Genomic DNA, 27,958 nt, shown 5'->3' on the forward strand with positions numbered 1-27,958 from the left:
CAGGTCAGCAAGCACACTATAAATACAGAATCTAAACTAGGGAATAAGGTGTCAATAAGACACCTAAGATCTTTGAGAGTCATATTTGGAGCCCCTTTCACATTGCAAGGATTTGGAAAAAAGTAGCTTCCCTATTCCCTCGCAAGGGGAAGAGGAGAGAAAATCCACAGTACTCTTGTCCTTCACCAGCAACACCCAACTCTCAGGATTTTCCTCTCTCTTCCTAATTGCCTCTTATTTTGACTGGAGATGGAAGTGCATGTTGGGCAGAGGCTGAGGGTTCTGGAGTCCACTTAGCTACTTCTTAATCATCCTCAGGAGAATTGCCACTTGGTTGCATTTTTCTTTCAAATCTAGGGCATTCCACACCTCTTTTATCTCTGAGCAACTGGTTTGTCCTACCAGCATTCTATTACACTGATTCCCTGAATATTTGTTCTTGTTGTCTCTGGACAATAGGTCATGTTCTATTTAACAATCTATTACATCCATTCCTTGGATATTTTTCCTGGGTAAAAGCCCATTACCCATGGTCTCCTTTCAGAGTTTTATATATTTGCACTTCATACAAAGACTATTCTTGTGTCTCCAATGATTTATCCTTATGGGTACAGTTTTTGTACCTAGTGATATTAACCAGCCCAGTATACAACTGTACTACTGGACATTAATTCCTAAAGGATCCCAAATGAGCCCCCTCAAATCTTCACCAGCATTGTTGGAAACCCTCATGAGACTCTAAGGAACATCAAACACAAGGAATAAACTTGAAAGTGGCTGGAGAATAGAGATTGCCTGCAAAGGACAAACTATTAGAGTGTCAATAAACTTCTCAACTGCATCAACAGAGGCCCAAGGGTAACAGAATAATCATCTCCATATTGGAAGATAGGGATTTTTTTTCTTCCTTCGGCATCCACCATGCAATTGCATACTTCCTAGACCCTCATCCTTTTAATGGCGTAAGTTTGTTCAGAGCAATCATCATTTACATTAAGTGTGACTTGCTTTTGATGTAATCATCGTTTACATAAGTGTGACTTGCTTTTGGGCATATGTGACTTGCTTTTTCCCTTTGAAAGTATTTAAGATCTTTCCTTGTTCCCATTGTTTTGAATAGTTCATGGTGATATGCCTTGCTATGCATCTATTAATGAGCCTTTCATTCTGGAAACTCATATATTTGAGTTCAGGAAATTTCTTCAAATTATTTCTTTGATTTTTTTCCTCATTTATTTTCTCTGTTTTCTCTTTCTGGAACTCTCATTTTGCAGATATGGGCTTTCCTAGACTGTTTTATACAATGTTTTATGATGTAAGTGTTTATATTTTTTATGTAAAATATGTATAAACAAATAGGAATTTATGTAATATAATATAATATTTTAATATATTTCTCATGTTTCATTTTCTTTGGTTTATGCTCTACTTTGGGGGAGATTGACTCACCTGAACTTTCAGACTTTGTATAGAGTGTTTTAGTTCTGCTGTCATGTTATTAATTTGTATGGACTCTTTTATGTTCTCTGAATGTTCCTTTTTAAGTAGCATTCGGGAACTTAGTATTATTGCTTAGCTCTTTGAAGATATTAATAATGGTTTTATTTTGAAGTTTTCTCTTCTCTTCATAATTTAATTTTCTTCCAAGTTGTTTTTCTTTGTTTGTGGTTGGTTGGCTTGATCTTTATCTTATAGGTTAGAAGCTTTCTTCAGATGTCTGGTAATATTTAGGTATCTGCTCATGTTTAATTTTGGGAGGGTAAAAAACCTGATTGGAATACCTGAATGTTTTATTGAAGGGTGATATGCCTGGATTATTTGTGGGGGGAAATCTCAATACCAGTATCTTAAGTTTTTCCTCTTGGGCTGGTCAGATCCCCCAGAGATAACTCTTCTAGTCTTCTAATTCTTCCACCTGGAGAGACAAGGTCTGTTCATAATCATTCTGGAAGTTAGGTAGGTGTACAGGGCTTGCAGATGAGGTCCCACTCAGCTTTTATCATCTACGTATTCATTTACATACAGGGGGTTCAATATGGTATTCCTACTCTTAACCCAGTCTGTGTCATACAAGTCTACTATAGCTCTACTTTGTCCTTTCCAGAGAATAAATATCGATTCTTTGCTAGGGTGATGTGATGGTTAATTTTATGTGTAACTTGACTGGACAAAGATAGACTTGCCCTTAAGGCTAGTGCCCAAGATAACTTCCTTTAGCCTCTAGATATAGAATCCTGTAAGATGCCTCTTGATATATTCTATTCCATCAAATTTGCTCCACCTCAAGTATTATCAAATAAAGATTTCTATTTTAACCTTAAAACTTTCTCTTTTTTCTTTTTAAATTGAAATATGTAGTTGATTTCAAATATTGTTTTAGTTTCAGGTACAGCATAGTGAGTCAGTATTTTTCCAGACTATATTCCATTAAAGGTTATTATGAGATAATGACTATAATTCCCTGTGCTATATAACATATTCTTGCTGCTTATTTATTTTGTACATAGTAGTTTGTATCTCTTAATCCCATACCTTGAATTTTCCTTGCCCCCCTTCCCTCTTGCCTTTGGTAACCACTAGTTGGTTTTCTATATCTGTGAGTCTGTTTTGCATATACATTCATTTCTATTATTCTTTAGATCCCACATATAAGTGATGTCATACATTATTTGTCTTTCTCTATCTGACATATTTCACCAAGCATAAATTCTCTATCTCCATCCATGTTGCTGCAAAAGGCAGAATTTCATTCTTTTTAATGGCTTGGTAATATTCCATATATATCCTATACATATATGATATATATACATGCCAACTCTTTATCCATTCTTCTGCTGATGGGCATTTGGGTTGCTTCCATATCTTGGCTATTGTAAATTGTGTTTCTATGAACATCGTGGTGCATATAGCTTTTCAAATTAGTATTTTCATTTTTTTCCCAGATATATACCCAGGAGTGGAATTGCTAGATCATATATTCTATTTTTAGTTTTTTGTTTTCTAGAGTGTCTGCACCAAGTTACGTTCCTATCAACAGCATTTAAGGGTCTCCTTTTTTCCACATCCTCTCCCACATTTGTTATTTGTATACTTTTTGATGATAGCCATTCCGACAGGTGTGAGGTGATATCTCATTATAGTTTTGATTTGCATTTCTCTAGTAATTTAAAATGTTGAGCATCTTTTCATGTGCCTGTTAGCCATCAGCATGTCTTTGAAAAAATGTCTATTCATATCTTTTGCTCTTTTTTAATTTATTTTTTAATATTGAGTTGTATGAACTATTATTTATTTTGGATATTAACCCCTTGTTGATCCTACCATTGACAAGTATTTTCTTCCATTCCATAGGTTATCTTTTCATTTTGTCAATGGTTTGTTTCCTTTGCTGTGCAAAAGCCTTTAAATTTTGTTGTTGTTGTCTTTTTGTCTTTTTAGGGCTGTACCCTCAGCGTATGGAAGTTCCCAGGCTAGGGGTCTAATCGGAGCTACACCTGCCGGCCTACACCACAGCCACAGCAACACCAGGTCCAAGCCACATCCGTGACCTACACCACATCACAGCAATGCTGGATCCTTAACCCACTGTGCGAGGCCAGGGATCAAATCCGCTAGCTACCTCATGGTTCCTAGTCAGATTTGTTTTTGCTGTGCTATGACGGGAACTCCAAAAGCCTTTAAATTTGATTAGGTCCCATGTGTTTATTTTTGCTTTTATTTCTTTTACCTTAGGAGACAGATCCATAAAAACATTGCTATGATTTATGTCAAAAACTGATCTGCCTATGTTTTCTTCTTGGAGTTTTAGGTTTCAGGGTTTACATTTCAGTCTTTAATCTATTTTGAGTTTACTTTTGTATATGGTATGATAAAATGTTCTAATCTCATTCTTTCCCATGTAGCTGTCATGGTACTGCCAATTTTCCAAGCATCACTTGTTGGAAAGACTGTGTTTTCCACATTGTATATTCTTGCTTCCCTTGTTGCAGACTAAAGCTATTTTCTACATTGCTAGTTTTAATGCTCTATTTGTTGGTAATTATAATGGTGTCCACTCAATGGTTTAGATCTTTCTTCTTTTCTGATTGAACACCAAAGCTACAGTTTACCAACTGTCCAATTTATATTTCTAGTTTCTGTACCCCTACGTCCAACCTCCAAAGGCAGGACACTATACAAAAGGCATTTTGATAGAAAAACTACATGTTTAGTTTCAACTATAAGCCTAGGCCTGTGAAAAACTTAAGTTGGTAGAAAATTAATAGTAAATATTTATATAGTGCTTATAGAGTGCCAGTAATCTTTCAGAATTCTAACAATATAAACTCATCTTGTACTCACCACCACCCTGTAAGAGAGGTACTATTTTTATTATTATTTTCTTTTTTAAAAATTACTTAATGAATTTTATTACATGTATAGGTGTACAACAATCACCACAAACAAATTTTAAGGCATTTCCATCCCAAACCCTCAATGCATCCCCCTACCCCCCCAACCTGTCTCATTTGGAAACCGTAAGTTTTTCAAAATCTGTGAGACAGTATCTGTTCTGCAAAGAAGTTCATTGTGTCCTTTTTTTACATTCCACATGTCAGTGATAGCATTTGATGTTGGTGTCTCATTGTCTGACTGACTTCACTTCGCATGATAATTTCTAAGTCCATCCATGTTGCTGCAAATGCCATTATTTCTTTCCTTTTAATGGCTGAGTAATATTCCATTGTGTATATGTACCACATCTTCTTTATCCACTCCTCTGCTGATGGACATTTTTCAGCTGGATCCACAGCATATGGAAGTTCTCCAGCCAGGGATTGAATCTGAGCTGCCACAGAGACAATACCAGATCCTTAACCTGCTGCACCACAGTGGGAACTCAAAGATAGGTGCTGTTATTATTTTCCTTTTAAGAAGAGAAAACCAAGGCACAGAAGAGACCAAATAATGTACTGTAGGCTCATAGGTAGTAAGTGACAGAAAACCACTTCAAGTTCAACCCTAGTGATCTGGCTCCAGAGTCCAGGATTTCAATGAAAAAATTATATTCCCTGTTCTGATACAATATTCTCTTATTCCTTTAAAACAACTCCTTTTTCCCTGTTAACACTAATAGTATTTAATTTTGTTGATGATGAAAAGATTAAGTCAGTGTATTCTAAACCTTGGCTCAATGGAATCTCTCTCTTTCTAGAGATTTAAGGAAATAGCAATGCTTTAGTCCTATCCCAGAAATTATGATTTAATTGGTCTGGTGGGGCCCAGTCTTTGTATTAAAAAGTACTAATTCCCCAGATGGCTCTAATGTGCATCTGGAATTTTGATGCACTGGATTAGCTCATTGACATGTCTTTTGATGCTTGGTGGTAGAGTTTCTTCATTATCACCAATTACCTGGGCCTTTAAATCCCCAATGTTCCATCCCTTTGCATTTCAGTCTTCCAGATTAGTAGTAATAGTGTGACTTGGCTTCTTGTGAATAATCTCTCTTTGCATGCTGTGCACTCATGCATGCATGCACACACTTCGTATGCCTGTTCAGAGTTGATATTCACTGCCACTCTCCTAATTGGTCTCCATTCTATGTCTCAGTGCCCAGAGCTTATTGCTTGTGAATACCATCTTGTCCTTTTTTAGTTTAGGTCAAATCATGTAATGTGTAGATCCTCAACCTAACACATTAATAAGGTCAGAGGCTGAGCTGGGATTTCACTGTTATTTTTGGAAATACTTTTGGCTACCAAATGCTTTATTCGCCCTCTTTTTTTTCTCATGCCACAGCTGTCAGACAAAACTTGTGGAGAAAAAAGTATACTACCTAGGTTTAGCCCAACTTGTCCACAGGCCTCCCCAGTCTCTGGAGCCACCAACCCCAGCTCCTTCTTAGCCCCCACAAAGACATAGACCCTCAACTCCCAGGCCTGGGGGAATATTCCTGGGGAGAACATACATGCCCTCAAACCAGCCTGTACTCATTCTCACTGTACTGTACCCTGGAATGCCAAAGGGATAGGGGCCTGAAGCAAAGTGGGTTGTGACACTGCTTACTTGCTCTCATTTTATTTATTTATTCTTTCTCTTTCTTCCTTCCTTCCTTTCTCTCTGGCTGCAGGTGTGGCAAATTGAAGTTTCTAAGCTGGGGTTCAATCAGAGCTGCTGCTGTGGCCTACGCCACAGCCATAGCAACACAGGATCTGCATTTGTGACATACTCTGTAGCTTGCAGCTGGATCCTTAACCCACTGAGCAAGGCCAGGGATCAAACCTGCATCCTCATGGCTACTAGTCGGGTTTTTAACCTGCTCCTCCACAACAGCAACTCCTAACCTGCTCTCTTTTTTAATATGTCCACAGGGGTCACAAGCTTCTTTGTGGCCCTGTGTTCGGTAGAGAAGAGATCTTTCTGACTTTTCCAACAGCCCAGTCTTCCTCCTGGACCCAGTTAAGAGTCCACAGGGTGGGGCTGGGATAACTCAGGAGACAGGATGCAGTCTGTTGCATCATTTCTATTTCCCTCCAACACTTTCCTTTCCCTCTTTCCAGGGGCTGAGCTCTCTCCCTGTGGCCTTCATTGCCTCTCACGAAAATAGGCCTCTGAGAGCCTTCCCCACCCCCACCTGCTCAGTTCACCAGCTTTGCTGCTTTGACACCAGAAAGCCTGATCTGACTCCCTGTTCAGACTGTGCGGAACTACACATCTGTGTAGCTCATGCACTTCTATAAACATTCCCCAGGATGACCTATGGTTTAGATTTAGTTCTTTTTCTTCCAACCACAGAGATGCAGCTTCTACTGGCCTCCAAGCTGTGCAGACCAGTGAGGCTCTGCTGGTCCTTAGCCTTTTGTTCACAAGCATTTATTGAGCACCTAGAGTTAGCCATACACAGGAGCAGACATAAAGATAAGGCAGACTTGTTCTCTGCCCTTGAAATCTCAGCTTCCATTGCAGAACAGAGACATAAAAATGTCATTGCAATGCAGTGGACACACATTGCAGCTTCGGAGGACAGTAAAGCATGGGTGTGGAGAAGGGGGCGTTTGAACTGAGTCTTGAGAAATAAATAGGAATGCATGCGTTTCCTAGGGCTGCATATAATATACCACAAACTGGGTGGCTTAAACAACAGAAATTTCAGTTCTGGAGGCCAGAAATCCAAAATCAGTGTGTTACCAGGATTGGTTCCTTCTGAGGGCTGTGAGGGAGAATTAGTTTCAGGACTGTTGCCTAACTTCAGGTTGTTGGTTGTTGGCAATCTCTCTCACACCTTGGCTTGTGGAAGCATTGCCCTGATCTCTGCCTCATCTTCACTCACATGGCATTCTCCTTGTGTGTGTGTCTATGCCCAAATTTCCCCTTATTATAAGGACACCAATCATACTGGATTGGTGCTCAGTCTACTCCAGTGTGGCTCATCTTAACTAACTACACCTGAAATGACTTTGTTTCCAAATAAGGTCGCATTCCGAGATCCTGGGGGCTAGGACTTTAGCAGATGAATGTGGGGGTGGGAGGGACATGATTTAATATATAACAAGGAGTTTACCAACTAGAGAAGGTGAGAAGGCATTCTTCTTCTCAATGCACATGAACATGTGAGTAGATGAGGGGATATAGTCTAGGAAAGGCAAGTGGGGCCATGGGTGTTGGAGTGGGATGGACATGGGATGGAGAGGTAGATTCCACTCTGATCACAAAGGGCTTTTCTAGCAGGACTCTGGGTATGGACACTTCACTGGGGCAGAGAGAAACTTGCCTTGCTGCCCTCAGGCCAGCCTAAGGTAGAGGCAGGAGGCTGAGGATCCGAGAATAGGACATTTGAAAGTGTCTTCTCACACCTCCCTTGGGTTGGAATGTTAGAGATTCAGAGGACTTCACTAGGCAGTTAGACATGGGTTCACATCCAGTCCCCTAACCATGGGCAAGTCACTTCAACTCTTTGGGCCTAGTTTCTTCCTTCATCCATCAACTGAGCATGAAACCATTTGGCACATCACAAACAAAAGGTGGTGGTAGCATCTTCATTGTGATGAGTCAGCACAGGGAATTTTGCCTTAACAACAACAACAAAAAAAAGCAAATCACAGGTTACATTCAAATCCTAGTGCAGGATGTCTGACTCCAAGCTAGAACTCAGAGTAAGCTGATGAAAAAAAAGACTAATGGTGGAGAGAAGGTATCTATTTCAGTATCTATTTCTCTCTAAATGCTTGCTCTGAAAAAAATATCTACTTTACCAGTTCAAGTCACTTTAGGGAGGCAATTTAAACAGAGGGATATATATTTTATAATAAAAGGAGATTTGTAATAACTGGTTAACCTTGGGTCTCAGTCCCTCACAGATGATGATTCAGACCCACAGCAGGCATGTGACTGCTCCTTGAGGGAGGGGTGGTTGTGGCAAGAGGCAGCTGGCGCTGAGGAGGAAGCAAGGGACCCCACCAGACAGTGTTGGGGCAAAGCCCCCAGACATCCTGCTGGAATGCAACAAAGGTCACTGGCAGGACAAGCCACGGAGCCTGGAATTATGTTACCAGCTTATTTTCAACGTGATGGCATGCAGTGAGTAGGGGAATGTCAGTGTGTATGTGCAGAGAGAGACAAGGTGAAAGAAAGATAGCAGAACACTGAGTATATGAATTTCCATCATAGCTCAGTGGAAATGAACCCAACTAGTATCCATGAAGACGTGGGTTCGATTCCTGGCCTCGCTCAGTGGGTTAAGGATCTGGCATTGCCATGAGCTGTGGTACAGGTCACAGACGTGGCTTGGATCTGGCATTGCTGTGGCTGTGGTGTAGACCTACAGCTGTAGCTCCTATGTGACTCTAGCCTGGAAACGTATATATGCTGTGGGCGCACCCTAAAAAGACAAAACAAACAAACAAACAAACAAAAAAAAACACTGAGCGTTGAGTGGGCGTGAGAGGCAGAGGTGAGCCCAGAGACCCCACGGAGACTCAGAGACAGAGTCAGAGACGGAGACAAAGCAGCAAAAAGCACGAGGATATGCCAGGCTCTGCGAAAGGTAAGCCTCACGCCCACAGACAGCAGGTCACTTGGCCTGCCTGTGCTGTAGGGGGTCCTGGTCAGATGACCTTTGTAAAGAGGAAAGTTTTAGGGGCGGTGTAGTGTATGCCATCGAGTTCCGGCTTCGCACTGGCTGGACACATGACCTTGAACAAGTTAAATGACCCTTCTGGTCCTGTTTCCTGGTCTGTAAGTGGAGATAGCAGTGGTCTTCATCTCATAGGAATGTTGCAAGGATTAAATGAGATAAGGAACTTACAGCACCTGGCATGTGCTTGCATGATGTATAACACTCTATTAGTTTCCTACAGCTTGCTAGAACTCTCTACCACAAACTGGGCGGTTTAAAAAAACAGCATTTTACTCTGACAGTTCTGGAGGCCAGAAGTCTGAAGTCCAGGTGCCTGCAGGGCTACACTCCTCTAGGTTCTCAGAGAGAATCATCTTTGCCTCTTCCAGTTTCAAGGCATTCCTTGACTTGGGGCTGCATCACTCCAGTCTCCATCTCCGTCTTTACATGCATCCGTTACTTTTCTTCTGTCTCTTATAAGGACATTTGCCATTGATTTAGGGCCCACCCCATAATCCAGGATTTTCTCATCTCAAGATACCTAGCTTAATTGCTTCTGCATAGTCTTCTTTCCAGATAATGTCATATCCACAAGTTCTGAGATGTTAATATATCTTGGGGGGGGGAGGGGTAGCTACCATTAACCCATTATAGCACCTAATGTTTATTGAGTTCTTTCCTTTTTTCTTTTTAGGGCCACACATGTGGAGGTTCCCAGGTGAGGGGTTAAATCGGAGCCACAGCTGCCAGCCTACACCACAGCCACAGCAATGCCAGATCCAAGCCATGTCTGTGACCTACACTGCAGCTCATGACAGCACTGGATCCTTAACCCACTGATCGAGGCCAGGGATCAAACCTTTGTTCTCATGGTTACTAGTCAGATTCGTTTCCACTGAGCCACAATGGGAACTCCTATTGACTATATTTTAAAAGCAGAACTTTATGTGCATTACTCAAGCATTCAATTAAGCTATATCTTGGGGAGAGAGTCCCAGATAGATCCTACCTTGGAGCCTTATGGCCTTTTCCCAAGTGATGGGGTAGTGAACAGTTGTGTGGCTTCGTGATTGGGGATGGAAGGAAGGGGTTGACACATGTAGTTTCTAGGCTTTCTGGATTCCTTCCTTGGCCCTCTTCCTATACAATAATCCTTTCTCTTTTCTGTAAAACGTCTGTGGTAGACACTGATGTGCTCCACAGCTCCTCCTTCGAGGAAGGACTTGTCCCATCTGCTGGGTGTGTTGTCATCAAATAGTCTTCAGCCATCAGCCCCTTTGGGTTGGCCTCTCTGTGGGCCACATCCAGTGACAGATGGAGGTGGCATACAAAGTGGCCAGCCATTTCAGCCTAACATGGGGCAAGTCAGATTGCCATTAAACTCTAGAGTTCCCTGTGGAGTCAAAAGAGGCTTCCAGGGATGCACACCGCACTGTCACTTCTCCTCCAGCTCAGTCCTGCTTCCCCCCATGCACTTCCACAGGAGTTGATCCCAAGGGCACCCCCTAGTTAATGTCCTGCATGCTAAACTCCAAGTCAGGGTCTGCTCCCCATAACTCCAAACCTGCCATTGTGAAAGGGTCATCTGTTCCACGGATTGTGCAATTACATGTGAAGAAATAATTTTACTCCAACTAATTTTGCACTGAGGTGTAATGATTAGGTTTCCCATAGGTGGCGACAAGTGATGAAACCTTTAAGTATTTTATTTTTTTAATTTTATATATAAATATATTTTTAAAATATTTATTTATTTATTGTCTTTTTAGGGCTGCACCCGCAGCATATGGAGATTCCCAGGCTAGGGGTCCAATCGGAGCTATAGCTGCTGGCCTTCGCTGCAGTCACAGCCACAACAATGCAGGATCTGAGCCGAGTCTGAGACCTACACCACAGCTCACAGCAATGCTAGATCCTTAACCCACTGAGCAAGGACAGGGATCAAACCCACAACCTTATGGTTCCTAGTCGGATTCGTTTCTGCTACGCCCTGACGGGAACTCTGAGTATTACATTTTTAAATTTTTGGATATTTCTTTAGGGCTTTGAACTTTTTCATTTTCCTATCATGCAAATGAATATAAAGCAATCTGAAAGCTTTGGAATACTCTATAGATGCCTGGGAAAAGAGCACCATTTGATAGCTGCTGAAAATCTGTTTAGTTGAAAATAGTGTTTTGAAATTTCAGTGGGATTCACGGCTATTTTAAAATTTTTAATTAAGTAATTTGATGAAATTCATCATATATTTAGCACTAGCTGTGAGTAAAAAAGTCAAAGAAGAAAGACAAGGAATACAGGCCACTGTAGAGAAGATAGGCTTTTGGAACAAAGCCTATCTGGATTTGAGTCTTATCTCTACCACTCGCTGTCACTGAACTCTGCATTTCAATTTCCCCATCTGTTAAATGGGGATAGTAATGATGCATCTCTCATAGAGGCTTTGACAAAGTTAAATGAGATTATCTAAAATGTTTATAATAGAAAACATAATAAATGTTATTAACATTAGCTACTCTCTGAGGCAAAGCATATAAACACACATTAAACGAATTTTTGATCACTTGAATTATTGCCTACAGAAAATTCATAAAAACTTGTTTAAACTTATTTTAAAAGCATCTGGGAGCTTTTTCTTATTAGAGTGAAGGCTTTTAACTCTTCTAACCATAAAGGTGACATCTGAAGTGACATCTAAGACCTGGAGGTAGTGCAGACCTAAGTCACTTGAGTCCCAGGAAGAGGCTTTCAAATGGAGGGTACAGTCAGTGTGAAGTTCTGAGCTAGACTGTGTTTGAGGACCAGCCTGGAGGGCTGGAGGGGAGTAAGCAGGGCAGATGAGGTCAGAGATATAAGGGGACAAGGACAGGTTTTTTAGGACCTGGTAGATCATTGTGAAGAGTTTGGATTTTGCTAGATGATGGATGGAGTTGTTAGGAGTCTGGAGCCGAGGAGTGACATGGCCTAATTTCTGTGTTAAAAGGATGCCCTGACTGCTGTGTTAAGAATGGAGTGGAGGTGTGCAAGGCAGAAGAAGCAACGAGACCACCTTTAGGGAGCTCCTGAAGCATCCCTTGCAAACAGCTGTGGTGGCTTGGATCAGGGCAGTCACCATGGGCATGGTGCATGGTCAGTACCTGCTATGTTTTGAATCCCGAACTAACAGAATCTGGCAATGTCTTAAGAGGAAGAGAAGTGTCAAAAATAACTCTAGGTATGTTGTCCTGAGGAACTGGAAGAGAAAGCTTCCTTTAACTGAGATAGGAAGATGCAGGGGAGAGGCAGGTTTGGGAAGGAATATGAAGTGTTCATGCTGGGACCTGTTAAGTATGAGATAGCTCTTAAGCATCCATATGAAAATGTAGAGGTGGCAGTGAGATAGGAGAGTCTGGAGGAAGTGAGCCATCTGGACTAGAAGTTGATACATTAGGGCGTTATCAGGCTAGAGTTGGTGTTCCAAATTATGAGACTGGATGAAATCACTGAGGAAGTGAGGTGAGAAGGAAACTGGAGGTGAAAGGACAGAACATGGAGGCAACCCCAGTATCCAAGGGTCAGAGAGAGAAAAACAGCAAAGGAGAAGGAGCTGCCAATGAAAGACAATGAAAACAAGGAGAGTCTGGAAACCAGGTGAAAGCATGTGATGGTTGAACAGGAATTTTTTAGGCCAATGGTCTTCAAAGCAGCCCCAGACTAGCAGCATCAGCACCTGGAAACTTGTTACGCATGTGCAGAATGTTGCCCGACCCCCCCCATCCCCCACCCCAGATCTATTGAATCAGGAACTCTGATGGCGGGCTTCTGATACCCTAAAATTTGAGAACCTTTGCCCTAGGCATAAAATTGCCTACCCCAAATTATAAAGTGCATTAAGAAGATACCCCCCCCATCACCACTTTCTTTACAGGAAGAGAATATTTTTAAAGACCCACTTAGTGCTCAAAGCACATTTGTAGCAAATGGGTAGTTCATAGTAACCCCTTCCCTGAGACCACTAACCCCACCCCCCACATCCCAATTTAGAAACCTACTAATTTATCATGGCTTTTTGGAGAGGAGGAATGCCCCCATTTCGCCGGACAGAGGGAATGCTGAGCACCAGGCATGCCAGACATTCCACTGCTAAATAAAAGGGAGGAGGGTCCCAAGGTTAGCATTAAGGGGCTATAAACCCTGAAACTCCTGAGATATAAAGCTTATTCTACTTACTTTCCAAATTTTCCCCTAAGTTTTCTTAAGAGAATTCTACCCTCTTCTTTTGGGGGGGGGGAGAAAAAGGTTTAAAATTAGGGCCAGCCATCCAGCACTGGCATTCCAGATACAGGGAGGCTGTCCCCAGAAATAAGCCGGTTCCCACCACGCACGGATGGGCGGGGCGGGCGCGCCTCCAGTCCCAACCCAGCCGAGGGACTCCCAGGAGGCCTGCCCTCTCCAGTGTCTGCCTGGGGTCTGGTCCCAAGCTTTAAAAATCCGAGCCCTGGCACCGCATCCCAACTTCTCTTCTCCTAGCCAGTCCTGGCTGGTTTTTCAAAAGTGTGCAGTTGTCTCCTCCCCGCCCAGCCCTGTCCGCGCCCAGGACCAGCTGTGTGGCCGGCCGGCTTCACTTGGGACGCGGTCTGCCTCGCGGCTGCTCCAGAACAAGCGGCGCTTACTGTTCAGGCACCTTCGGCTTTCCGCTCAGCTTCGGGGCTGCTTTGCAAAGTTGGTCAGCTCGGAGTGTGCGCTTTGCCTCTGACTTCTCCCTCCCCTGGTTCCAGGCACCCCCACTTCCCACGCTCCTTCCAGCGGGAGCAGCCTGTCCCAGCGGGTTGGCGGCTCGCAAACCTGTCCAGTCCTCCTCTTCGACCATGCTGTTCAGGGGCATCTTCCTGGCCGTGCAAGGTAAGGCCTAGACCCGGAGGGCACCCCTGGGGAGGCACTCGCACTCTCGTCACTCGCTCCCAATCCTTCAGCCCTGGTTGGGCTCGCGGTCCTGGGCTGGGCCGTCCGAGAGCTCACATGGATCCATCTCCACAGCAGTGAACCTCCGCGAGCCTAGCGAGTGCGCACGGGTCGTGCAGTGGAAGCGCCCTGGGTGGGGGTGGCAATAGTGCATCCCTCTCTCGCCCCCTCCTGCTGCCTTCCTCCACTTTCACCAGGTAGTTCGCCCGGGGTGTCCTGAGTTGGTGCAGATGCTCTCCGGACGGAGCCTGAATTGAAACCCTTTTGTGCCCGCAGCCCTGCAGCTTGCCGGTGCCTTGGACCTGCCCGCAGGGTCCTGCACCTTCGAAGAGAGCACCTGCGGCTTTGACTCGGTGTTCGAGTTCCTGCCATGGATTTTGAATGAGGAAGGTAAGGGGGGTCAGACTGCAGGGACCCGAGGTGAAACTTTCCTTTTTGCTGGTTGGCTCTTTCACGTGGCTAATGTTTTTATCTTGGAGTTTAATATTCTCCGGAGGAAAAATATGAGTCATGGGATCATCCTTCCAATCCTCAGCTGTGTTGCAAGGATGGCTAAGGAAGAGATGGGGGCGGGGTTGGGGGGCGTCCTTTGTTTACCTGGCCTGAGGGTAGAAGCGCTGAGATTTGCCCCTCCCCTCACTCCCTAATGGAAGGGCTAAACCCGGCAGAGCTGATAATTATATCCCACGAGCTGTGCGCTCTGCAGCAGATCGACAGCCTCTCTGGTCCTTAGCAGACACCTCTGCGAGCTGGGAAAGTTGGGTGGGGCTGGTTCTTTTCCCACCCTGCCGAAATGGTGCCCTAATTCTGTGATGAGGTCTCAGTGCTAAACCTCACATTTATGTTGTGCTTGACAGCGTTTTGTTGCATGACATCATCCTCACATTATTGTTTTATTTATAATCCAGCACTTGGCAAAAGAGGAAACCAAGTCCGTGGCTGTGTGCAGTTGAGGTCACTCAGCTGGCTGGTATTGGGCATTGCCTCACCACTCATAGGGTTCATGTTCTAGTGGCAAAGTTTAAATGTGGGATCTTCAGACATTGCTTCTTGCCCTTCATTTATTCAGTGAAAAATAAGTAGTTCTCCAGTGCCTCAGAGCAGACCCTTGGAATCCCTTCTTTTCTTTATCTCTCACCTCTGCCTCTCCATTTAGAAGCCTGCTGCCCTAGGCCCCTGGGACTGAGATATAACTTCCTTTAAAAAACACAGCAGCATAAAGGAGGTCACTTAACCTCCTTCCCCTCTCAGCTGTCCTCAGGCCCCCAGATTATCTAATATCCCTGGAGGATATTGGAACCCAGAATCCCTGCTTAGGATGTACGAACTGTCATCACAGCCTTTTTGCCTCCAGCTTCTGATTGGGGCTTTGCATACATTAGCTTCTCTGACACTAGCAGGGTGGTGATGTTAGCCCCATTCTCAGAGGAGGGAGTCTCTGTTTTAGAATATTTGAGTGGCTGGCAAGCATCCCATAGTATCCGTCAGTGGCCAGTTCTGAGTTGACTAGTTTGGGGAAGAACAGGAGGGAATTCCTCAGAGGTAATTTTATTTATTGTCAAGAATTGCCAGACCTTTACTACAGGGTATTTAGAGGTAACTGGGAAAAAGTCAATTCCTGATTTATTATTTGAGGGACTCCTACCTTGCTGATCACCTTAGGGAAATCTCTTTCAGCTCCCCACCTCAGTCTTTCCCCTGTTCTGGTTGTGTGTGAAGCATTTGGAGCAATGGCCTGACTGGGGTCATGTGACTGGCTTTGGAGAGAATTATTCTCTATCACAGTGCTTCTCAGACTTTGGTTGCATCTAAGTTACCTGGTGGCTGTGTTAAGATACAGATTGCTGAGCCCCAGCTCTGAGTTTCAGAATTTGTGGGTCTGGGATGGGGTTCGAGAATTTGTATTTCTAACAAGTTCCCAGGTGATACTGCAGTGCTGGTCTGCAAATCATACTTTCCCATGATAACTGCAGACCTTTCCCATGTTTAGACACACACACACACGCTACTCCTGCCAGTGGTCCTGCACAGAACTGGGCTAGGGTGAAAGAGCCATTTGCATGCCCTATACACCCCTCTTGTCTCACCATAGTCTGGTGAGAAATTAACATCACTCCTTCATCCAGGAATCTCAGTCCTGTGCCCCCATCGCCAGCCCTCTGTTGGGATGGTGGCCCCCTGGCTGCCTGCTCCTGGGTCAGTGGGCATGCACAGCCTGCTGAACTGGACTGCAGCCCAGACCCACAGGAAGTGCTCTGTGCTGAGTTGGCACCTCTGCACCAGTGGCAGTTGAACAGTGCCCCTCCAGGAAAACAGCAAGATGCTTATACGGAAAGGTGATTGTGGTTTATAGCATAATGAAGGCACTGTTGTGTTCCGTTTTGCTTTCTTTCTGCTAACAGCCACTGCTTTCTGGCTCAGGGCTGGGACTACCGGCTTGGCTGGGGGAGGTTAATTCATCCTCCTCTGAGCAGTCCTGGAGAAGCAGACGGGTTAGGCTTCTATGGTTACAGATCTCGTTTTTCAGAAGCCAGAACTTGGGCATAACAGTCCACTCCAGAGGTGCAGTGAGGTAGATGTGTGCCAGCTGCTGCGGTTGCCCACTGAGAAGCCATCACTAAGAATTTCCATTATATACCCATGGCTAGGTTGGTGAATTAAAGATAATAAAATTGTCCCAGGCTGAAATTTGGCAGGCTCTTCACAAGCCTCTTGCAAATTTACCTCATCTGGCTGCAAAAACCTTTGGAACAGATTCCCACCACCTCTGTGTATTGTATGGTGGCACAGAAAGTTGTAGGTTTCAGAGAGTCTTGCCCACAAGTATTGGGAATGCAGATGCCATTTTCTAGACGTTCTTGGTCAGTAGGTTAATTTCCAGTGGAGGGATTAATGCTAACGCCCAGTGAAGGGAGTTAAGTAGGGGAACAAATCTGCCAATTAGAATTTCATTACAGGTGATTCAAATTGGGAGTAGTTGTCTCAAAATACCTCCCAGCTGCCCCAAATTGTATTTGAGATCTGCTCCTTTGGTTTATTTAGAGTTTTAGTTCTCTAAGCCTCTCCATTTGCAATAACAGTGTTCCAGTGTCCCTAGCTCATGGCCATTTTGAAATAAGCTTAGTCTCCACTGGGCACAGAATGGATGAGTCTCTTCTTCTTCTTTTTGTTTTTTTGCTTTTTAGGGCCACAGGTGTGGCATATGAAAATTCCCAGGCTAGGGGTCAAATTGGATCTGCAACTGCTGGCCTACACTATAGCCACAGCAATGCAGGATAGGATAGGGGCCGCATCTGTGACCTACACCACAGCTCACAGCAATGCAGATCCTTAACCCACCGAGCAAAGCCAGGGATCGAACCCACATCCTCATGGATCCTAGTCATTTTTGCTGCCACTGAGCCACGACGGGAACTCCCTAGATGAGTCTTGACAAGGCAGTGTACTAACTTAGGTTGTGGACCACATGGAAGGCACCCCCAGCGACAGAGAGTGGCACCAGAACAGGTGACCAGAGCTGCAACCTAGCCCTGTCTACTTTCCAGTTTTGCCACTGTGGCCTTGTTTTCTTGATTTCCCACCATGGTTTAGGTAGAATAATATTTTAATTTTCTCTCACTTGTCAAGGCAAGCAAGATTATGCCAGGATCAAACTTTGAACTCACCTCTAAATTTTAGGTTTAAATTAAATCCTGGAGAGAAGGGCTCTTTTTTCTTTTTTTGCTATTTTATGGTAACACCTGCAGCCTATGGAGGTTTCCAGGCTAGGTGTCAAATCAGAGCAGTAGCCTCTGGCCTGTGCCACAGCCACAGCAATGCCAGATCTGAGCTGCATCTGTGACCTACACCACAGCTCAGGGCAACACTGGATCCTTAACCCACTGAGCAAGGCAAGGGATCAAACCCGCATCCCCATGGATCTTAGGTTTGCTCACCACTGAGCCATGAAGGGAACTCCAGAAAAGGGCTCTATTTTATCCTATAAAAATCCTCTTTATTCATTTATCACCTAAAAAAATCTCCTTTATCCATTCACATTTCAGAGAATACCAGAACCCCTTTGAACAGTGGTCCTCAGCTGAAATCAAGATTGTTGGTTCCTTTTCTCCAGTGCCAGCTGTGGGGGCAGAAGCCCTTTGGCGCAGGATTCTTGGAGACTGTAAAGTTGGCCTCATATCAGAATAGTCACAATTCATATTAGTCATCAGATGGCTTTTGGCTTCACTCTAATTTTTGGACACCTTGGTTTAGCATCTTTTAACCTCGCTCTGTGAGGAAGCCATTGGAGGATGTGAGGGAGGGAAGGAAGGGGTAAAATCCAAATCCAGGTACTTCTCCTTAATTAGAAATTTGGAACACTAAGCCACCCCAGAAAGGAAGGTAGTTGTGGAAATAGGCCAGGTTAAGAGACGGTTTTTTGTTTTAAAGGAAATTCAAAGCACTTGTCATAGGGAAGGCATTTTTTTCCCCCCTACAGCAGTGGGGGTCAGAGTTTGAGAAATTGCCTAATACAGGAAGAGTTTGGACGGTATTTGTACCTCAGAGGAAGGAATGGTATCTGAGGCAGGATGGCCAGCTAGAAGTTTGGCATAACCAAAGGGCTGGGCATGATGTGGGGAGCGGTAGAGTGAGCCAAAATCTCAGGGTAAGTCCATGCGTGTGTCTGTTCCTGGCACCCCCTTTCTTTACCCCAACCCTTTCCTTCTCTCTAAAGGCCACTTTTGGTCTCTTGGCCAGCTGAGTTTCAGTTCTTCCCTCAGTCATGTGCTAGTTATTATTAATAAATCTTGCCTGATATTTCTTGAGGCCCAGCTAGAGCCAAAAGTCTGGCCAGGGTCCCAAGGGGCCTTTCTGGAGAAGAAGGAGCAGTCCTCTCTTTTTCTGACTTACAGCTCTTTTCCTGGGGGGACAACTCAGCATCCCACCATGATACCAGGAGGTCATCAGGCAATTCCCACCCTGCTAGAACATTCATTGCCTCTGCTTGTTGGTCCCTCGACACTGTCTGTGGAGAAACACAGTCCGCATGGGAGCAACATGAGTCTGGGGTGTTCTTCACCTGCCTCTCGGAGAAACAGCTGACCCCAGGAATAGGCCAAGCTCTTCTTGCAGCATCACGTGGCATTTCCCCCTCCCGCCCTGGCTGCTACTGAGGTCAGGTCAAACCTGGCTCGAGTGATCTGTGCCTGAACATGGCATTGGTTCTGCCCTGGCTCCGCCTGAATCCTAAATCCCAAGCTGGGCCTTAAAGTTCATCTAGTACAACTTCCTCATTTTACAGAGGAGCACACTGGGGTTCAGACAGGCTCTCAGGCAGGGTCATTGATCAAGTCAGTGGCAACCCGGGGCCGGGGCCTCATTTTCTAGGCCCTTTACCTGTTTTTTCCTCTACCATTGCTGCCTATCTCCTAACTTCTTTGTCTCTACGCCATCCTGGACCTTGAAGCTTCGGTGTGTTATTGAGACTCTTTAACATGTTAGAAACTCTTCCCAGGACATCTGATTATATTTCATTCACGTGGAAGAACACGGGTTCCAAAGGTGCAGTGCTTTGGGCCTACCAAACCTATAAGACACTGTAATTTATGCCAACTGTGCATTTATTGACTCATTCAGATGTCTAAGGATCCCACCTGCCTGCCATCTTCAGCATATAGTAGAGAGCCTGGTATGAAATAGATGCTTAATAAGTATTTGCTGAATAAATGAATTTGCTGAAGGCTTAAATTCAATACTAAATGATTAAAAGTCCTTAGGCATTTTTGTGTGTGCCCCTGATTCATTCTGCCTCTTCAAACGTAGTTTCTTAGCCTAAGAAACAATGTAAGCCTTGAGGTTAGTATGAACTCTGGGGCTGGACAGCTTGGGTTAGAATCCAAGTGCCACACACTTTCATGTTGTGTGACTTAGGGCGAGTTATTTAACCCCTCTGTGTCTCAGTTTCCTTGACTATAAAATGGAGATAATAAAAGCATGTATCTCATAAGATTGTTGTGAAGCTTAATTATATTAATACATTTAACATGTAGTGAGCACTTTATACACATACCCTACTATTATTATTACTTACTGTGACTAGTTTTGTATTTTATCAAACATTATTTCTTCTATTCAGACAACTTTCCAACACCACTTCTGAATTGCTCAGGAGAGTATGTTTTTCTCTTTATAGTTTTGCCATTCGCTCTTTAGTCCACCCAGAGGAAGAGCTTTTCTTTTCTTATTGTTTGGCTCTGCTTTAGGCATCTGTTAGCCTCTTGGGTGATCTTTCCTGTGGCTGCTTAAGTGTGGATGTGAAGGGATATGACCAAGTTTAATAGTCTCTCCCTATGACTTCGACTTTTTTCTCTATAAATTCTTGGGTTTTGTTTGTTGTTTTGTTGTGTTTCCTGGCTACACCCATGGCATATGGAAGTTCCTGGGCCAGGGGTCAAATCTGAGCCGCAGCTCTGACATAGGTCACAGCTGTGGCAGTGCTTAACCTGCTTCACCACAGCAGGAACGCCTATAAATTCTTGGGTTTTGTCAGGAATGCTTTGCTCCCTGCTGCAGCCTCTTCTTCCATACTTATCTGTGTCACAGAGCTGGTGCCTCAGCATCAATCAGGCTCTGTGCTTGCTGGCATTGGTACCTTCTAGGAGACCTCTGATCTCTCATTGCCTAAGCTCTAGGGCAGGTTCCTATCTAAGCTCTAGGGCAGGTCTAGGGCAGCCTCCCTATCCATCAGTCTGAGTCCTCAGGGTCTCTTACCTGGCACCTCCCCTTGGGACTTAACCTACCTGGACTGGTAATATGCCTGCTCTTCTCTGCCTTGACTGACTTCTCTGGACATAGGCTCTGTCTGGCCAGCCTCCTTCCTATCAAGGCCAACACTCGGTCTGGGTTCCTTCCTACTCAACTCTGAGTTGTTAAATGGGAAATTGCTCCCCAGCTTCTGGCCTGATCCCCAATGAGATGCCTGTGGATTTAGGTAATGTTTTCCTTCTCATAATTACAGAAGTCATTTGTCACAATAAGTTAAGAGGAAAAAAGAAATTTCTTGTCATAGGACTTTTTGCTTTTATTGCAACCTTCAAATCTCTTAGCACACAGTCACCATGTTTTCTGAAGTTCATCTGGGGATATGGTATTCATAAAAAATCATGGTTCTTAAAATTACAGAACCTCTTGGTAGGTCACCCCAGCAGCAGTCCTACTTCTGTTGCTTATTAAACAATATTTGACTTTAAAGAATTTGAGTGAAACCCATTTACCCTAATAGAAGTGATAGACATCTCAATGTATAAGGCTAACAGATAGTTGAGCATGTCTTGGGCGTCTTGGCTGGTCAACCCAGATTTTCCCATCTGTCAATTATCCTGCCACGATCCCTGAATTTCTCTTATGCTTGTCTCAGTCAACTCAATCATATAGATGTATTCATGCATTCAGATATCGGCTCTTGGAATGTTTAATTATGTGTTTAATTTTGTACACATGTAGGTATGTATATGGAGTACCTAGAGGAAAAAGGCAGTACTTAATGCAGAAGAGCACACTGCTGCTGATAAATGAGGGAATTATTAAAAGAGCAAGAAACTTTCACAGTGTACCAGAAATTTCTATCATATCCATTAGGCCATACCAAATGAAGCAAAGAATAATGTCTTACCTGATATCAACAAAGCTTTCATGACAAAGAATAAGAATTTAAAGAGAAATCCTCACACCTATGCATCTGACCAGTGGTTCTCAATCCTGACTGGATATTAAAATCACCTAAAAATTTCTTTAAAAATAGTTGTGTCCAGGGCCTACCCCAAGAGGTTCTGATTTACCTTTTCACATTTGGCCAGACGTGAAGCCAGACTTGGCCTTAACAAACAGACACTAACAAATGAACAAACTCCCTAGGAAATTCCAATATGCGGCCAGGGTTGAGGATAGCAATTAGAAGGATGGCCAACTTCCCCCTGCTCCCTGCAACCAGATGAAAAAAAGGAAAAAAAGTCCTCTTTTTAAGGATCCTTCAATGATTACCAATTGCCAGCAGGATAAAGTGCAAACTGCCTAGCTTGGCACTCAAGGTCCTTCATGATTTGCCCCCACTTATATTCCTACTCTTCCCTCCTACAATCCCTGATGTGCCATCCACTCAACGGGCTCTTTACTTTCTTGTCTTCTTGCTCTATCTGTGCCATTCTCCACTTCTGTATTATTCTACTTTCTCCTTCCTTTGCTTCATCCTGGCCTATTTAAATCTATCTGTATGGGAGTTCCCTTCGTGGCTCAGCGGAAATGAATCTGACTAGCATCCATGAGGATGCAGGTTTGATCCCTGGCCTCGCTCAGTGGGTTAAGGATCTGGTATTGCTGTGAGCTGTGGTATAGGGGGAGATACGGCTTGGATCTGGCATTGCTCTGGCTGTGGCTTAGGCTGGCAGCTACAGTTCTGATTCGACCCCTAGCCTGGGAACCTCAATATGTGGCAGATGTGGCCCTAAAAAGACAAAAAAAAAAAAGTAAGTAAATAAATAAATCTATCTGTATCTGCATGGCTCTCTTTTGAAACATTCCCAAAGTTTCTCAAGTAAATGAACCTCTCCCTTCCCTTCCGGTCCTCCCTTCCCATGGCTCCCTTCACTCTCCACCTTGTAAATCTTCTTAGTGTAAGTCTTCTTATCGGAGTCTCCACTTCTTCACCTCATCAGAGTGGGACCTCTTTGAGAGCAGGGATCACATACTTCCCACACCACCTGACAAACTGTGGTAATCAACAAACACTTTGGATGTAATCAATCTAAAGCCCTTATTGAGATTGATTTTTTTTTCAAGATAGAAAACTCTTGACATTTATTTCCCCCTGTAGTGAAAGAGGTTGTGTTTAATAGTCATTCTGACCATAGGACTTCAAAGACTTTGGAGGCTTCTGTTGTAATTTTGAAATCTAACAGTGAAGCAGTATTTCACCTTGCCTCATCAATACATGATCTTTTTCATCTCTGACATACCAGTGGACAGATAACCCTTGGATTATTTACCCATCAGAGCTGCCTGAATCCCTTGATCCTCTGCCATGACAAATAATCACAGTGCAACCTTGAGAGTGACACTGATTGGTCTAAAAAGAATTTTTGGCCACAGATGATCAGACTTTGAACTAGCTATTGAGAGCTGTTGTTTCCAAGAAATCAAGGATGAGACGTCAGTAGTGCTCACCCTGGTGGGTAAGAGCAGGCAGGGCTATTTGTCTGTTCTGAAAAGAAGCTCTTGCACACTGATGTGATATATGAAGAGACCAAAGGATTAGGTGTTTTGATTAAGTGAAATCTGCCAGAATATTTTCCATTTTCTACTCTGTGAGACATTTATTTGTGTTTGGAGGGATCGTGAGGTTAAGAATAAAATAATAAAACAAGTGGTCTCATACCGTAATTTCATAGTATCACGAATGAACATAGGTTTTACAGAAAACGCTTCTAAAGAACATCCATTCTATCAATATGCTTTAGAGTGCCTACTACCCATCAGGCACTATACTGGTTGTTGGAGTACCCAAAGTACATGGACTACATACACGGTCATGATCTCTGCCTTTTGTGGTTACCATAGACCAGTAGGAAGAAGTACACATCTGTAATTATGGTAGGAGCAAAAGGATTTGTGCATTAGACAAGGATCTTCATTGCAAACAGAATAAGTAGGCTGTTTAAATTAAGCAAAAAAGAAGTTTATTGGAAGGGTACCAGTTAGCTCTCAGAATCATCAGGAAGTTTAGAGAGCTAAATTTGGCCAACGGTAAAGAAATGCAACGTGGAGACAAGATCCTACCGGAGGAACTATTCTTGTGTCTTTGCTACTGGATATTTGTTACTGCACTTCTGGAACTGCCTGTTCATTATCCTGTAGACAACAAGTAGAGATATGGCTGCTATCTAGGCCAGTAGCTGGGAAGAGGGTTTATTTGGGGGGGATAAGATTGGCAAGGAGGAGTCCAATTAGGGAACTGTTCAGTGGTCCAGCTAAAAAAATGATGAGTACTTGAAATAGAAGAAGAGGAGGAGGGGTATGAGGAAGAGAATAAATAAAAGACCAGAAAGGGGACTAAATTGGCAGACTTGATTATTAATTGGGTGGGGGAGTGAGTCAGAGGGAGAGTAATTCCCAGATTTCTAGTTTGGGGAGCTGTTCGGTGGTGTCAAGAGTTAAGAGAAGCTCTAAAGGAACACTCTGTTGGAGTTGAAGAAGGTGTGTTCAGTTTTGAGTTACCTGGGAAACATCTCAGGGCTTTGATGCAGAAATCTGAAGGTCAGGTACAGTCTGGGTAGGACTATGGCTCTGGGAGTCTTCAGTATAATGATAGTGGTTGAAATATTGAGCAGAGATAATATCACCCAGAGAGACTACATAAAGTGGTAATTCCAAAAAGCTGAGAGTGGATCCTTAAATTCATGTTTAGGATTAGGCATAGGGAGGAAATGGTGGAAGCCGTGAAACAGAAGGAGCTATACCTATCGGAGGAGAATTCAGAATGTGCAGGTCACAGAAGCCAAAGGAGATAGGAGTTTCACAAGGAGGATGTAAGCAACAGGTCCCAGTGCAGCAGAGAGGTGGGCACAGTATGACTCATTAGATGGAAGACAGGTGCAGTGTTGGTGGAGTGATGAGGATGGACCATGAATGCCCTGGTGGAAGAAGGACGGAGAATGTAAATAGATAGCAGAGTTCTCAGCAAAGAAGTTCAGATGTTCTTTCTCAGAGAGAGATTCGACCATACTTCCAAAGAAACTTGGGAGGAAAGATGTTTTGGTTTTGTTTTGTTTTGCTTAGATTTTTAGGAAGGGGAGACTTGAGCTTGTTTATGGAGTGAGAAGAAAGGATCGATAAAGAAAGAAGGTTCAGGAGAGAGGGGGGCTTCCTCACCAGCTTGGCACTAGACCCAGTTTCGACTTTGACAATTCAGAAACCTTAAGAACGTCCAGAGTTTTTTGACCCACTTGGCCCAAGAGCCCTCCACTGAGTGGCTTGATTAACACTGTAGTGTCAACTGCAAAATGTGTGAAATTTTATTTCTACTGCAAAGGCAGAGGACGTAGGTGACTGGGACGAAGCTAGGGTAGTTAGGAGGCATCCTGGAACTTATTTATTAAAAAGGAAAACCAAACCTTTTATAAGCTATAAGAGAATGTTTTGGGTGCAAGACATAGTATGTTCTATTTCTGCTATAGGCATAGTTCCCAATGAGAAGTGTGAAATGAAACCTAATGAGAATAGTTATATAATAGCTTCCTACCAGCTAGATTTGTGACCCCTATGTAGCATTTCATGGTACCTGTTGAGTACATTTATTGTCATTGTCTATAACCTTCACAGCAGTCAACAATCCTGGAGGTGGTTGTTATCAACATTCTACAGATGAGGAAGTATGAGACACAGAGAAACTAAGGTAGCATGCCCAAGGCAACACAGAGAATTGGTATGTGGACCTAAGCCCATCTGGCTCCATAGAGTTGAGCCTCACTTGGCCCCAGGCTCCCTCATATCAGTGAATAGAATGATGCCTTTGTACTTCCAGAGGTTACCACTGAGGAGGACAGACCTGCAAGATTTATGCTTCCCTAGAGATAGTGGGAAAGCTCTGCAAAATACTGATGATGTCCCAACTTTCCAACTCCTCCCCCCAGGATCCAGGTACCAGGGTACCTGCCAGGTGGTGCTGAGCCTTTGGAACCAAGCAAGCATCAAGCCAAGATAGGGAACTATACTTTCACTTATTTTTTCCATAACAGATTAAAGTTTACTCCTGGAACCGTTTGAAGGATTCTCTTTGCAGTCCTCAGCACAATCTTGGCAGGGAATTTCAGGAAAACTTACAGCTTGACCTAAAATACTTTGGCAGTCTTAAGGAAAACTCCTAAACTTTGAATTCATCCATTCCTGCTGTGAAAGAATTAGAAGGGTACACAGACAAATGTGTTTTCACAAGCCAGTTGCCCTACTAGATAAGCAGTTTGGCACTCACTCATTCTATTACTCTTAACAGAATGGCAGTGTTGCTATACAGTGACATTATACAGTATTGTGATGTATAACTTAGCTCGACACTTAGAGAAATTTCCATTCCTTATTTGAAAAACTTTTGCCTCACTGCCAAAGAGAGTTGAAGTGTTATTTGGGGCCATGCTTGTAATGAAGATGACTTTAATATGCTTTAACTTCACCAGGAAGCTGCCTTCTTTGCTTACTGATATTTTATGACTAAGACCATATTGCCTGATACTATAATAAGTTTTCATTTTTAAGCTACAGATTTTATCTAATTTTGTGACTTTATGAAAAATGGATAATAGATTGGAGTGTGTTTGAAGTGTGTTTTGACTCTGTATCAGCCCATTTTAAAATCTAAGCTTTATGGAAACCCTTTGGTTTTCTACTTATAAATCCTGAGAATTGGGACTAAGCATCTGAAATCACACCATTGTTTCTGAAAACTTTGTCCCTTTTTCACAAATTCGGATTTGGAAAATGTGCGTTACATTTTAGTACCTCTCCCTCCCCTTTCTTTTCTTTTTTGGTCCCCCCTCCCCCTCCTGGCATATGGAGTTCCCAGGCCAGGGACAGAACCTGAGCTGCAGTTGTGACCTAAGCTGCAGTTGCAGCAACGCCAGATCCTTAACCCACTGTACCAGGCCAGGGATAGCACCTGTTCCAGTGCTCCCAAGATGCTGCTGATTCCATTGTGCCACAGTGGGAACTCCAGTACCTTTTTTTAAAAAGGATTTTTATTTTTTCTATTATAGCTGGTTTACAGTGTTCTGTCAGTTTTCTACTGTACAGCAGAGTGATCCAGTCACACATACATACATATATTCTTTTTCTCACATTATCCTCCATCATTTTTTTTAAAAAAGAGTCAATGCTGAAGAGTAGACCCTATGGAACTCACATTTGATACAGAGGAATAACTGGAAAAAAAACACTAATGTATCAGAAGTTATATGTTACCTCTGAAGATTTTCATCTTTGTTATCAACATAAAATAGTCAACAAGCTACCTACCTGTGATTCTCTACTGAATATTGTATAATAAAAGAGAAGTGATATAGAAGATAACATACTTAAGATTCAAAGTATTAACATGAGTCATGACTCATTTTTTTTTCTCTTCTGGTGTCATTGAGATATACCTGGCATACAGCACTGTAAGTTTAAGGTGTACAGCATGATGATTTGACATATATATCATGAAATTGTTACTCTAGTAAGTCTAGTGAATATTCATCTCATATGAATACAAAATAAAAGAAAAAGAAAAAGAAAAATTATTTTTCCTTGAGACTAGAACCCTTAGGATTTCCCCTCTTAACAACTTTCATATATAACATACGGCGGTGCTAATTGTATTTATCATGTTGAATACTACATCACTAATACTTATTTATCTTATAACTGGAAGTCTGTACCTTTTGACCCCCTTCATCCATTTCCCCCGCCCTGCAACCCCTGACTCTGGTGACTGCAAATCTGATCTCTTTTTCTATGAGTTTGTTTTTTGAAACATAATTGACCTATAACACTGCTAGTTCCTGTTGCACAACATAGTAACTTGATATTTTTGTACATTGCAGAAGGATCACCACACTTAAGTTTAGTTACCATCTGTCAGGATACGTAGATATTACATTATTATTTACTGTATTTCTCATGCTGTGTATTTCATCCCCATGACTCATTTATTTTGTAACTGAAGTTTGTACTCCTTAATCTCCCTTGCCTATTTTACTCATTTCCCACCCCCTCACCTATTTGTTGTCTGCATCTATGAGTCTGTTTCTGCTTTGTTCTGTTTATTCATTTGTTTTGTTTTTTAGAATTCTACATATAAGTGAAATCGTACTGTATTTGTCTTTCTCTGATGAATTTCATTTAGCATAATACCCT

General features: G+C 43.1%; 1 protein-coding gene across 2 annotated transcripts in view; it reads left to right on the forward strand.

Annotated features, from left to right (window-relative positions):
• Positions 1–13,587: 13,587 nt before the first annotated feature.
• MAMDC2 (MAM domain containing 2) overlaps positions 13,588–27,958 on the forward strand; it is a 163,400-nt gene continuing 149,029 nt past the window's right edge. Inside the window, exons 1-2 of one of the 2 annotated variants that reach the window (XM_047767755.1) lie at positions 13,588–13,978; positions 14,315–14,428. In XM_047767755.1, coding sequence (XP_047623711.1) covers positions 13,945–13,978; positions 14,315–14,428 — 148 coding nt within the window. In that variant the 5' untranslated portion in view covers positions 13,588–13,944. The remainder of the gene's footprint in view (positions 13,979–14,314; positions 14,429–27,958) is intronic. The other variant, XM_047767754.1, reaches the window with a different exon arrangement.

This window comes from Phacochoerus africanus, chromosome 2, assembly GCF_016906955.1.
Source record: "Phacochoerus africanus isolate WHEZ1 chromosome 2, ROS_Pafr_v1, whole genome shotgun sequence".
Lineage (NCBI taxonomy): Eukaryota > Metazoa > Chordata > Mammalia > Artiodactyla > Suidae > Phacochoerus > Phacochoerus africanus.